At 35.5% G+C, this 13457-nt stretch overlaps 2 protein-coding genes across 4 annotated transcripts; one reads left to right on the forward strand and one right to left on the reverse strand.

Annotated features, from left to right (window-relative positions):
- The first annotated feature begins 227 nt into the window (after nt 1-227).
- Nucleotides 228-6904, forward strand: zc3h12aa (zinc finger CCCH-type containing 12Aa). 3 transcript variants are annotated; one of them, XM_087806030.1, is made up of 6 exons: nt 228-358; nt 1607-1990; nt 2217-2356; nt 4401-4635; nt 4714-4820; nt 5190-6904. In XM_087806030.1, the coding sequence occupies exons 2-6, from the start codon at nt 1653-1655 to the stop codon at nt 5960-5962; spliced, it is 1593 nt and encodes a 530-aa protein (XP_087662156.1). In that variant the 5' UTR covers nt 228-358; nt 1607-1652; the 3' UTR covers nt 5963-6904. The 3 variants fall into 3 exon arrangements, with proteins under 3 accessions (XP_087662156.1, XP_087662157.1, XP_087662159.1); XM_087806031.1 differs by having other exon boundaries at nt 256-288; XM_087806033.1 differs by having other exon boundaries at nt 272-288; nt 1613-1990.
- A 1988-nt stretch (nt 6905-8892) lies between these two features.
- On the reverse strand, nt 8893-12658 carry LOC148067588 (uncharacterized). The gene is made up of 7 exons (XM_087805944.1): nt 12578-12658; nt 12178-12243; nt 11490-11687; nt 11371-11434; nt 11161-11299; nt 10437-10679; nt 8893-9059 (listed from the first exon to the last, which is right to left on the reverse strand). Exons 1-7 carry the CDS (start codon nt 12647-12649, stop codon nt 9002-9004), a joined length of 840 nt encoding a protein of 279 aa, XP_087662070.1. The 5' UTR covers nt 12650-12658; the 3' UTR covers nt 8893-9001.
- Nucleotides 12659-13457: the final 799 nt, after the last annotated feature.

The raw sequence follows: 13457 nt of genomic DNA on the forward strand, positions 1-13457 counted from the left end.
TGAAAGATTTGACTCATCTTATGTCCATAAAAATTTAAACACTACCTGTATTTAATTGTTGTCTTGATGTGTATTCATGAGGTGATTCTATAGTATTTGAAGAAAGAAATGTCGTCATCCGGGCGTCACCTGGTGGGCGAGCACCCAATAGAAAACGCCCCACACGCACGTCAGTGACGCAGGAGGAAGCCCGGGAGGGGCGTGGTCACAGGTACACAAGAACACTACCTCGGAAAACAGATTTCACGTCACAAATGGAACCAGAGGAGACAAAAACTCGAATACGAGGTGATCTCGCTTTTAAATGAATGAACAATATTTGCCGCGTCCGCAGTGTTTACAAGTGTTTTTAATTCTGGTGAGTTCCGTTTATAAAGTAACTTCTAGCTGAGACGAGTATTAGTAATGTTTTTTATATATATATATATATATATATATATATATATATATATATATATATATATATATATATATATATATATATATATATATATATGTTTATATATATATATATTTATATATAAAGAGAATATCACTGTAATATGTGAGGAGAAAGTAAACTGTACATCTTTAAAGGTGATATTTGTGGATGTACTTGTTCGGATTTCAACTGTCAATGTTTAATTTTAGCCGCAGTTTAAACTCTTAAAATTCTCTTAAAGCTTTTATTCGTTGTTTAATATTTGTATTTTTATATATTTTGATTTAGAAACAAAAAAAAAAAAAAAGGATGTGAATTTGATCAGAGAAACTGGAGCAATAGTTAAGCTACATTCAAGGCACTGATAGACTTTTTTCCCACCTTAAATATGATTATTTGTTTATGTTTGACATCATTGGTGCTTGGTTCTGTTTTCTATTATTTTGTGTGTTATCTTATTTCATTCTTTTATTCTATACTGCCACCAAAATCCTATGTTGAGTTCCAGAGTCAGAAACTTTTATTTTCAGTGTTGTAAACACAACATAGGATTTTTCTTTTGTGGTGTCAGTACAAAAAAAATGAATTAAATAATATAACACACAAAATAAGTAATAAAAAAAGAACAGAACCAATAAAACACTGCATAAAAGTTTCTGATTCTGATTTGCCAATTCAAATTTATTTTTCACAAATATATACATTATATTTCTATATGTGCCTTACAATGTTATAATCAATAGTAACAATAAAAAAAATATACGTTTTTTAAACAGTTTACAGGTGTTAACTTTGACGTGTAGTCTGATTGATTGGGTGAAAAGAAAAATACAAGCAAAAAGGAGAAGCAAGAAAATTAAAATGATCCTGACACCATATGATCATCTAATTGAAACATTCAAATAAAATAATTGAATAAAAAACTAGCATGTGTGTCAAAGACAGTCTCAGAATTTGATTTAATTTTAACGTGTGTTTGTCAGTACAAACTAATTCTAAAATTTCCTTAACTTGTGTTGAAATATTATTTATTTCTCAAGTGGTGAATGTTAAGATCAAATATTAAATACGAGTTTGGGAAAAATAAATCTTTAAAGAATTGATTAAATGAATGAATAAACTATAATTTGGAAAAAAAAGAAATACTATGACATAGAAATAAAAATAATATATTTCTTCTTCAAGCACCAGATGTAAAGCACATCTCCAGAAGTTGCCCTGATCCTCCGAGATGGATTCGTTGGTGTCGAATCAAAGCACTGGTTCCGAACCGGACCACGAAGAACTCCAGCAACATGTGGGCTTCTTCAGAAAACTGGGATACTCCACACCGCAGGTGAAAGCTGCTCTGACTAAACTGGGCCTCAACTCTGACACCAACTCAGTCCTTGGAGAACTGGTCCAGACCAGCATGCCTCATGAGTCCAGTGGGAACGTTGCTAAGAAGAGCTTGGTTCGGTACGAAGAAGCTCCTCCGCAAAACCCACTTAGACCTTCAACTCAAGATAGCAAGACTGCGGAGTCGGGTTTGAGGCCAGTTGTTATAGATGGGAGCAACGTTGCTATGAGGTAGGTTTATTTAAATTTGTGAATCACACATGAAAATACATTTGAAAAATGAATGAATAAATGAACTGAACAGTAGAAAATTTTGTATTTTCCTCTCTGTCGCATGAGGAAATGACCGGCTAATTGCTCCCATTAATTCATAAACTTGGTGACAGTTTCAATAAATATGACTTTAGTTCCTTATTTATTTTGCTGTACTTATATTTATCACCCTTCCTTTTTACAGCCATGGAAACAAGGAAATATTTTCCTGCCGAGGCATCCGGCTTGCAGTCAACTTCTTTCTTGAGAGAGGTCACAGAAGGATAAGTGTCTTTGTCCCCACATGGCGAAAGGAGCAGCCCAGACCAGACGCCCCAATATGTGGTATGAAATTGTACATATTATGGAATATCTGTGTATTCAATAATATGGTTTGTAAACTAGTGATGCGTTGATGAAGCTTCATGAAGCAGTGTCATGTTGTTTAGAGGTCAGTAGGTGGCGCCATCAGTTTAAAAAAAGGTGTGATGTTTCATTAGAACAGTTGTTCAAAACAAATGAAAATAGTGCAGAGAATTTTGTGGAATATAAACCAAGACTTGTCCACATATATTCAAATCTCAGGATGATTTTGGTCTTTGGATGTCCATGAAGAATCATTAACAACACCGCCATTGATTCCTTACATTGGGTTGAGTCCAAAGGTGAGAAAAAAGTTCCACCTTTATTTATGTGGAACTATGGTACTTATTTGCCAGAGTCAGTCTCTTCCGTCTTTTAGAAATATCATAACAAGCCAGGAGGAAATCCAAACACATTCCTTTAATGACTTTTTCAATACACATTATTGCACCAATAACTGATAGCTGATTAGATAACTACTACTTTGATCATTTTAGTATAACATGCAAAACAAGCGGTTGAGCTCAAACATGTAATGTTGTAACATTGAAAAATCAGTGTTAAAGGGCCATAAAAAGAAGCTGTTACTATTATAGTCCTGGTTGCGATTAAAAACATCTCAGCCTAAAACTAGTTTAGCAATAAAAAATATCTCTTCCATCTTGCTTTAAGCGTGTTGAAGACAGTAGTTCATGCTATTTCAATCGCAGATATTTAATAAAATGAGCTTAAACATTGTCACCTGTCACCAAATAGTTGTTTGTTATTTTGTTTTGAGGGGTTGGAGTAATTTCATAGTTCACTTTTAAATACACAAACAAGGAAGTTAAATGCCAGCCAGCACTCAAGGGTGTGAAAGCCCAATCAGGAAGTGCAGTTGTATTTATTTATTCTCAAAACAGAACATTGCTAAATATCAGTCGTGTTAAGTCTTGCTGCGGTGACTACACACATTTCCCAAAAGTGGTACAAAGAAATGTTTTATCTAATCTAATATTTTGCAATTGTGAGGATCTTTGGAGAGTAGCAGGACCGTACATGGATGCCATGTCATGCATATATCTGATAACCACCAAGGAATTTTCTGCTGAAAGTAACTTTATCAGCTTCATAACAACTTATAGAGCAAAACATAAAATCAAAATTAAATGTTATTTGACTGTCATATAAGCATTTTTACAACTTTGAGACTTAAAACTACGGTTGAAAAATCATCAAAAGCACTGTTGCAATTCATGCCTGACATGAAATCGATTTTTTTCATTTAAAGTAAATCCTCTGCCAAACAATAAAAATAATGGAGGAGAACCCTGTGCTGTTATTAAGACGTCATAAAATGTCATGTTAATTGGCTCTATGCTGACATTTTTTTGTATTATTCTACCAGAGACATTCCAAAAATTGTAAAAATTAAATGCCACACAAGTCAAATGGGAAAAAAACAAAGTAAAGCAATACTTAGTGTCAACGTTTATTCCTAAATTCTTATTTATTTCCATGAAAAAGTTTTGTGTTGAATGGGTTGATGATACAGAGGCTTTTATTTTGAACCTCTGAGTGAGATAAGTCTTGGTTAGATGTCTTGGTTGATAACCGACCTCTGCCCTTTTTTATTTCCCCATGCGGCCCTCCTCGTTTTGACACCCCAGCCCTAAACCTAAACCTAAGCACTTCTTTTCTACAGTTTTAAAATTGAGCTGATATATTAACGCACTATTAACTTAAGTTGTAAAATCAGGAAGATAAATCCAAGAACAATTTGTCCCTGTTCCCAACAGTTTTTGGGTCCTTGGACAAAATATGTTGTTGAACCCTGTTTAATAGCATAGTAGAGATACGTCTTGTTACCACAATTAGCTGCCTCAGCAAGACGTCCCATATGAATTATGGTTCACTAAAGATAGTATCTTGGTGCATAGTACCTATGACAATAAACACTTTGAATCTTGAATCTTGTCAGGGCAGAAGGTGGGATTGGGAACTTAAGACTCAAGTATCTTTTAACCATAGCGTGTATCTCTTTCAGATCAACACATTCTAATGGAGCTGGAAAAACAAAAGATGTTGTTTTTTACTCCGTCACGACACGTTGGCGGGAAGCGAGTGGTTTGCTACGATGATCGCTTCATCGTCAAACTGGCGCATGAGTCAGACGGTGTGATCGTGTCCAATGACACGTACCGGGACCTGCAAGGAGAACGACCTGAATGGAAGAAATGCATCGAGGAGAGGCTCCTTATGTTCACATTCGTCAACGATAAGTAAAAAAAAAATCTCTGAAAAACATTTAAGTATGTAATACTTCAATGTATTCATTTAAATGTCATTGAAATCACCAGGTTCATGCCCCCAGATGATCCTCTTGGACGCCACGGTCCCAGTCTGGACAACTTTCTCAGGAAAAAGCCTCTGCCTATGGAGCAGAAGAAACAGCTCTGTCCATATGGTGAGATCAGAATCAGAATCAAAATCAGAATCAGAAATCCTTTATTTGACCCGCGAGGGGAAATTCAGTTTAAACAACAGTAAGAGCAATATACCACAAATAAAACACCCAGAAATAAAATAATAAAATGAAAAAAATCTAAATAGAATAGAATAGAAATTATGCACTATAGAGATAGTGTTTGTAATGTTGGCAAAGCCTCAATGAAAATGTAAAGACCCAGAGGAAGCGGTTGAGAAGTGGGAGTATTCACTGTGTCTTTCAAAACCCGTTTGCAAATCTCAAAACGATGACTCATCATTTATATTGCCTATTCTGTGGACTGACTGCTTTAGAGATCTTGTTGTAATTCTGTGTCTGCTCTCTCAGGTAAGAAGTGTACTTACGGACTCAAATGTAAGTTCTTCCACCCAGAGCGGGTCAACCTCTCCTATGTTTCTTTGGCTGACGAGCTGAGAGAGAAGGCTCACATTTCAACAGTGGGAGAAGCGAAAAAGCCACATTTGACACACAAACAATCTCATTCTCTCAACGAAACTGTCCCTCAAGCCTTTTCTCAACAATCAAATAAGCACACTTGGTCCTCACTACCCGTTCAAGACGGTGAAAGTAACCTCCTCAGGTGGGATGATCCTGGAGAAAATCCCAAACGTTGCTCTGTGGCAGTAAACCAGGCGTGGGTTCCGCACGAGTATTTGGATTCTGGCCTCGGTTCCTATGAAAGTCTAAGTGCTTCGATGGCTTTCAATTACTTTCCTGAGTCACAACCTAACAGAACATTCCCAACCATGTCATGGAATCGCCAGAGCCTTTCCAGCCAGCATAGCAAAACACCTGGACATCAACAGAATTATCGGTCGAACCCTTCGCAAGGACGGCCCGAGGGAACGTCACGTAGTTCCCGATCGTCTCTTCAAGCTTCAGAGCTCTATGACTTCTGCTGCTCCTCTGACGACCAACCGTTCCCGTCCTGGACTCAGCAGCCACGGGACCCGCAGAGGACGGAGCTTTCCCAGAAACTCTACGCGATCTTCAACCCTCGTCAGGTGGATGCCGTCATGAAAATATTCCCTCACTTGACGGATGCGGAGACACTGGCTGCAGAGATTCTCAACATGAAAGCTCAGGGAAGCTTTTACTGATCATCTCTGGATCAGATCTGACGATGACAGAGCTTGTGTGGAAAGGTTATTCAGCAGGAAATGTTTTTTTTTGTTGCATAAATAGAGCATTATATAGGTAACAGATGAGTCAAAAATAAGAAATAAATTCATGAATTCACTAGTTAAAACTGCTTTTGTAATAGTGTTCATGAAGAGATTTTCACTGATTATTATAGGCAATAAGAAACTCTGCCGCACATACCAGCAATAAAAGTTTAAATAAATTTTCCCAATAGTTATTTAAATAATTTTACAAGTCGAAAATACAGTATATGTCTATAAACTATAGAAATTAAACATTAAAAAGAAAGTGAAATGCAGTAAGCAACACATTAATGGAAAACAAAGTGCAAACGTTAAAAGCAATCTCATTAAAAAAAATAAAAATGTTGTATTCAGTCAATTTCAGAGGGTTTATTATTATTATTATTATTATCATTAACAAGTGCCTTAAGTATAACACATTTGAAGAGTCTAAGATGCAGCTGTGTCATCTTCTGTGGTTTCATTATGATTAGTTGCTAAAGTTTCTACATATTTCTTAAAATCCACAAATTTCACATCCAACATAAGCTTCAAAGTATTATTTTACGATCATTATAAATGTCAGCACTTTTTTTACTTGTTTATTGTACATGATGTATATGCTGCCAACTCTCTTCAATAAACCATTTACATAGGTTACAATGTGACTGGTCCAGATAGATAAAGATGTACTTATGACATGTAATGATTATCTTGGATTGTAAAATGTTCTTTCTCAAACTATTTAGATAGAATTCTGAGAATTTATTCAGTTCTGTACATTCTTTAACACAAGAAAAGTTGACCAGAGAAAAAGTGCCTCTAAAGCTTTGATCATTGATACACATTGTGTCAATCTTTTCTACTAACCTGTTGTAGAATAAAGTCTTAAACTCAGCTGCTTTACTTTAAAAGGTGTCGGATTTAATTGGGTTTTCCAAGCTGGATTGAGTAAGAGTGTTTGACACACTTTTTATTTCAACACTCACTTTATTATCTGGTGATGTGTCACCGGGGCTCTACTGTGAATTTTTAAATTCATGATGTGACCTTCTTTTTAATCACAAGACACATAAGAAGGGTTTGGTCTCTGACATCATTACTCAAGCTTGAATTTTCTCATCTTTTACCGCCACCAAATTATACAACAATTGTAATCTCACATCCCAGCTCTTGACAAGTTTGAACACATCTGCTCCACACTTGTGAAGCCGCAGCCAGAAAACAAATCTTGGATTTTTTTTTTTCATGTTATTACTGGCATTAGTCCAGCTTTATGATTGAGATAAACTTCCTCGTCAATTTTAATCCCTGCACGTCTGAGTAGCATGTGAAACCACCATATTTTAAAGGAAGGGCAACATTGATCCCATTATAATTTGACCTTTATTCCTCTTTATGTTTGACAGAGGTAAAATAAGGATGTGTCATATTACCAGTGAATCATTGACGCCATAAGTTGGAACAACTATCCCCACAGGCTTGAACAGATCCATTCCCATGTCATAACTAATCTGCAGGATTAGGAGGTGGCAATGAGCCTAAAAATGAGATTCTGCTTTATTCACGATCTGCTAACTCTTCCGACAACCATACCTAAAGGCCAGCTAATATGATGATTTAAGTGTGTCTTAAATAGATGTTGGACTCTATTGTACTCATCAGTATGTGTCTGTTTGTACAAAACTATTTTTTAATTAAAATATTTACAATAGAAAATGTACTTAAGCCCCGCCCACTGAAAGAACATAGTTTTCTTGGAGATAAGATCTTGTTTAACCACATCCACTCTGCTGTGATTGGTCAAGAAGCAGGGTTTGTCACTGCACGTCATCAATCCCGGAAGTCTCCATCTTTCAAGGGACTCATTTTATAAACAAAGTAGGGCGTGATTACAGCTGGCTCGTGGAGAAGAGAAGACCTTTATTACATTAAATATTTTACCATTCAAAATGTACACTGAATTTATTCATACATTTGAAAAAAATAGAAAGCTGAAATATATAATTAGTGGTCCAAATTATGTTTTTCAAATTTAAAGTCAAATTTTTATGTTGCAAAAATGTGTACTAGAAATTCAAAGTCTGATGGCACACATTTACTTCCATACTTCCTCTTGGTTGCTCGAATGTTAACACTGAATTATTCACACCTAAAATCCGTACACTTCATTTTTTACATTGAATATTGTATTATATCTTATTTTGACGATGTTTTACCCTGGATATTTTACACAATTTATTTATGCTTTGAAAATAAAACAGACGGTGAAAAAATAGTAGTACTTGTTTCAATGTATAAATATATTCTGTGTAAAATTAAATAAAAAAAATGATATAAATAAATAGTTCAGTGTATGCAATTCATGTTCAAAGTCTGATGGCACACATTTATTTCCATATGGGCTTCACTCTCATAACCTCTCGTTCGCTGAGATTTCAGACGGGAGGAGAACTTTATAAAGTAACATGGTCATGATGAGGGACTTACTGAATCTTGGAGAGGAAAACTGAATGTGAGTGAGTCAGGAGCGTTTGGTTTTCACATTAGTTGCCCTTTAATGATTAGAAATAGAGGTATTTGAACATCTAATATCAGTAAACCTTCAATTAAAAATAATAACAAAGTGAATTTATGATTGGAATTATGATTGAATGTTTGATTTGTCACTTAAAATAAAATAAAAATCAGTTTTGTGTATTGTATCTATGCAAGTTCAAATTCTAATATTTAATCATCCTTTCATTTTGCTTGGCAATAAAAGAGGAATGTTTCCAGTCCAAACACGTTTTACATGTGACTGAAGTTGTTTGAACAGCAGTTGTGTACACTTTACATTGACCCGAGCAATAAAATGGAATAAATGAACTTAACAGGAAGTTGGAGCTTTGCAATAAAATTTTAGTGAATGCAATCATAACAATTTGCAAGTTTTACAACAGGTGAGTCACAGAAGTGTGTTCTGTTGATGATTTAAAAGCAGTCAATCTCCTGTCATTCCCATGCCATCAGTAGTTTGTGAAACGGCACAAAGGCACCATAGCCATGCTTGCTGTGAAGAGACACAAAACAAAAGCAAAATTAATAATTTATGTTAATAAATTAAGGTAAACTTTTTCTTCATGTTGTTTGAGTCTTAATACAGTTTACAATTTGCAAGTCATATATTTCACTTCCTCAACATGTTTTATAATATTTTAAAGTGGCTTTTATTGGGCTAATTATATTTTAAATATCTTGGTTATTTGAATGTTTATTATTGTGCATGTTAACCAGGTTGCATCGTCTCAGTAAAAAAAAAAGGTTCTATTCATTAATTGTTAAAATGGACTGCAGGCCCAGATGCAGTTTTATTGTTTATTTTAAGTTGCTCAAAAGCAATACATTATACGGGAGACTGTGCCATCTAGTGGGCTCTGATTCTAACACTGCTTTATCAACCCATCACTACTGACAACATGTAGCTAGTGATGGCTTCTAGAATAATATCATTATTTTCAGAGCCCACTAGATGGCGGTCTCTGCACTATTTTCCGTATTATGAACTGTTCTGATAAAACATTATATCATTTACAAACTGACAACGCCACCTACTGACCTCTAAACAACATGACACTGCTTCATGAAGCTTCATCAGCCCATCACTACATGTAGCAGCTTGTGATCTAGTTTGATTGTTTGAGGTTTACAGAGCTGAGGTTAAAATAAGGAGAGTAGTTAAAGAATGTTTGAAAAGTTTGATAATCCATAAAATGAGGGGTCAACATGCTGAGCAGGGAACAAGATTTTAACTTAAAATCTATATATTAAATGTAAAAAACTTGCTTTAAACATAATAAAAAGTATTAGAAACCTAGTAAACTAGTAATTCACATATGCATTTCAAGATTTTAAAGGGTCCCTAAAAAGTAAATGACCACTGGGCGTCCACCACAGATTTATTTCCTTAAACTGACTTATGAATTTCTATTAACAAGCTCCTAGAAATGACGAGTGTCTTGTTTTATGAGTTTAACTAGCTGGTAAAGGAGGAGAATTTAGGTATTTTCAGAGCAACTACGAGATGGATTATGCTCTTGCACTCTGTTTAAAAATATATATATTCATTAAGAAACATCAGTCGATCAACAAAAAGATAATTCAGTCCAAACTTTACAGAACATATATACAAAGACGTTATGACGTAATTACTTCAAAGTAATATGCACCTATCAAAACATTTGTGACTTAAAAACTAGCCATACAAAAGCAACATTTTCATCTAACAGTCACTACATTACATTACATTACACTACACTACAAAAAACAATTTCTAAAAATAAAGTTCTACCATCATTTGGAGAATTCAAGTGAAAGTAGAATTAATTTATAGTGTTTTTTTTAATGACATATATTAATAAACAAAAATAAATATATCTTCCTGAATTACCATTCAAAGTAGTTGTGTCCCCCGTGACAGCCGTCATTCAAACCAGAATCCGGTTTCTGCAGCTCCACCCCGAGGTGAACGTCTGGCTCCCCCTGCAGGCGACCCATGAAACGGACAGTTCCTGTGCTGATGCGACCCGAGGGCAGCAGGACTCTGACCCGGTGACCCAGCTGCAGGTCCATGGGGGAGTGTGGCACGAACACTCGGTGAGGCCCCTGAGACGTTGTCTTCCATGAGCGCACACTGAGAGGAAGAAGTTATCTACATGAATTTAAAAAAAAAAGGATAACATTTCAGAGTCTAAATTAATGTTATTGATATATATTTATTATCCTTAAATGTTGTCCTTGTGCATCTTTTTCATCTCATGCTGGCGCAAAATTAATACAATTTTAAGGATTTAAAACCTTTAAACTTTTGAACACTTTGACAGTTTGAAACCATCTTTATTTTTGTACAATTTCCTTCTGTCTATATATTATATATCTGATTTTTTTTTAAATTATAATTAATTCTCATTTTATGTTTCTTTTATTTATTGTCTTTTATTTTATAAACCCCTTTTTATTTCATTCATATTATTTCATTGTAATATTCTGTAATGCCACGACAACACATTCCAATTTTTGTGATTACAACACTGGCAATAAAAGTGTTCTAATTCTGACGTATATTTACATGTAAATATTTAAATCATTTTTAAAATTAATTTCATCATTTTTACCTGCTGGTGCTGGCTGAAGCTGACGATGAGGTGTTCCTCGAGCTTTGACCCGATGATGTGGAAACCTGGCCACATGAGAATCTTCTGCGGGGCGACTCGGACGGTCGACAACGCTGCATTTCTTGTGACAAACTACACCCTAAAAAACACGTTTTTTGGGGGGTTTGTTAAGCCTGAGTACTCATGAAATGTGTCAAACATATTCTGTACCTGAGAGCGCTTGATATCCATTTTCAACTTCTGAGTCTTCTTCACCTCTTACATCAACATGAAGCTGTGAAGAGGATGTTAATATGTCTCTCTTGCAAAAACTTGCAGCACAAACACACCTGATGGAAAATCTCTTCCTGTCTTTTCTTTAGTTCCTCAAAACGTCTGTCCCATGACGCTTTCTCGCACGCGATCTTGGCCCTGAGCGACAGGATGTCTCTCTCGGTTTTGGTGAGTCTTTTGTGAAGGTCGGCTGAACGGTCAGGGCTCCCCGGGATCGCTGCGATCGGTTTGCTCTCCGGGCCTGATGGGTAACGACCAAAAAAAGAGAGGGGACAATAAAGAAGGTTAAACTTAAAAAGAATAAAAGAAACAAAATTAAACAAAGCTTAACAATTGAAATGTAAAATATATATATATTTTTATATGTATATTTAAAGGTTTTAAACACATTGAGCAACACAGATAGTGTTTTTTGAAAACATTTCTATGTGATAATTTATATAGTTTTGATCTGTTCTCTTATAGGGGCTTCATAAATACAGTCAAAGGGTCATGGGTGCTCCTGAGCCAGAGCACAGATCTTACAACTGTCTTATAAATGTTCTCTTTCCGTCCTGCTGCAATCACAGATCAGTCGTTTCCACCTCTCCACCCTGCCTGCACTCTCTTCTTCACCTCCAGATGAGGGTTCAAATGGTGATGCAAACTGATCATGTAGAATGTTGAGTCTATTATCTACTATTTTTACCACAACTTTTATTAGAAATCAATATCTTGTAGAAACAGAGATGATTTACTTATCGGTTTCTTCTGTCTGCTTCTGTAAACCTTTTTCCTCGGCAAGAATCTGACCGCGTTGTATGGACACACCTAAAATCATAGAGAAAGTAGATAAATGTACAGTAAGGAAAATTATATTGCAAGATAATAGTGTTTCATATTCACTCTAGAAAAATACTTTTTTTTATATATATGCATAGTTGCCAGGGAAATATTTGTATGGTGTTTTTAAAAGAGGTTTGGGAATTAATGAAATCCCTTAAGAAAGATAAAAGTTTTTTTTAAAAAATTGTCACTATATAAACTGGTTATCATTTGATCTCCTCAAGTCATCTGTTTAAAATACAAGGAGATTAAACCGATCAATGATATAGAGAAAATGATCTAAACCTCTTGAAGGGTCATAGACTAGTCAAATTCTTACCCAAAGGAATCTGCACGTGCACAAAATCCCCTGTAAAGTCCACGTAAAGACGGTCCACAGGGTGTTTGGCATGATACAGACTCATGTCTCACGGTATCTTTAATCTGAACACAAGAAGTCACTTGTAAACATAGCAACATAAGATATGGAAATATTGCCAACAACCAATCAAAGATCAGTGAGAAATGCTTACCAATGAGGTCTCGGTCCATCTGAAATGGTGCACGAAAAGCTGACCCGCTGCTCTGAGGCCGGTGTGATCGGTGCTAATGGCAACTGCTGTGTGAGTAAATCTGCTCTAATCTTCTTACTCACCGAGGGACATGGTCTAGTTGCATCCAGGTAGCTGGATTTAGCGGACTGAGCCCAGTAGGTATAATCATTTCCGTTGTCTATACATGTTGACAGCTATTGAAGTAGATGATTTATTTACATTTGCAGCACCTGAATGGATCCGCGAAGCTTTTTGAGCTCACAGCACGACCAGCGGCTTGAATCTTCGTAGATGGAGCTCATTCGAGTCTCCACATGTTGCCCATTAGCCAACCAGAAGTGGTCTCTTGAAAAAAATAAGACAATTACAAAGAAAATGGTGAAAAATATTCCCCAAAACCAAGCGAAGTGGTGCGATTAAATGAAGTGTGATTTTAATGACTAACAACTTACTGTTGGAGCAGACTATAATAATACCTTATACATGTATTTGTTTATTTCAATAGTCCTTAATTTTATTATGTCTAATGTATTGTATTTATTATAATCAATTTGAACCTATGGTTATTGAAAGGTGCAACTATTGATTCATCATTTATTTCTATAAAGCAACATTTTTTAATATTAGTATAAATGCGAATAATATCAAATAGTACAACGATAACAG

Source organism: Callionymus lyra, chromosome 13 (assembly GCF_982586985.1).
Source record: "Callionymus lyra chromosome 13, fCalLyr1.hap1.1, whole genome shotgun sequence".
NCBI lineage: Eukaryota > Metazoa > Chordata > Actinopteri > Syngnathiformes > Callionymidae > Callionymus > Callionymus lyra.

What these genes read in the sequence shown, in the direction of transcription:
- LOC148067588 (XM_087805944.1), bottom strand. Translation starts at nt 12,649, where the DNA reads ATGCCAAACACCCTGTGGACCGTCTTTACGTGGACTTTACAGGGGATT. An exon ending in AGGAAGAGATTTTCCATCAG is followed by an intron (nt 11,435 to 11,489) that starts GTGTGTTTGTGC and finishes TCCTCTTCACAG; the next exon opens with CTTCATGTTGATGTAAGAGG. An exon ending in GGACACAACTACTTTGAATG is followed by an intron (nt 9,060 to 10,436) that starts GTAATTCAGGAA and finishes GTCTCTTCACAG; the next exon opens with CAAGCATGGCTATGGTGCCT.
- zc3h12aa (XM_087806030.1), top strand. Translation starts at nt 1,653, where the DNA reads ATGGATTCGTTGGTGTCGAATCAAAGCACTGGTTCCGAACCGGACCAC. An exon ending in TTCACATTCGTCAACGATAA is followed by an intron (nt 4,636 to 4,713) that starts GTAAAAAAAAAA and finishes TGAAATCACCAG; the next exon opens with GTTCATGCCCCCAGATGATC. An exon ending in GAAACAGCTCTGTCCATATG is followed by an intron (nt 4,821 to 5,189) that starts GTGAGATCAGAA and finishes CTGCTCTCTCAG; the next exon opens with GTAAGAAGTGTACTTACGGA.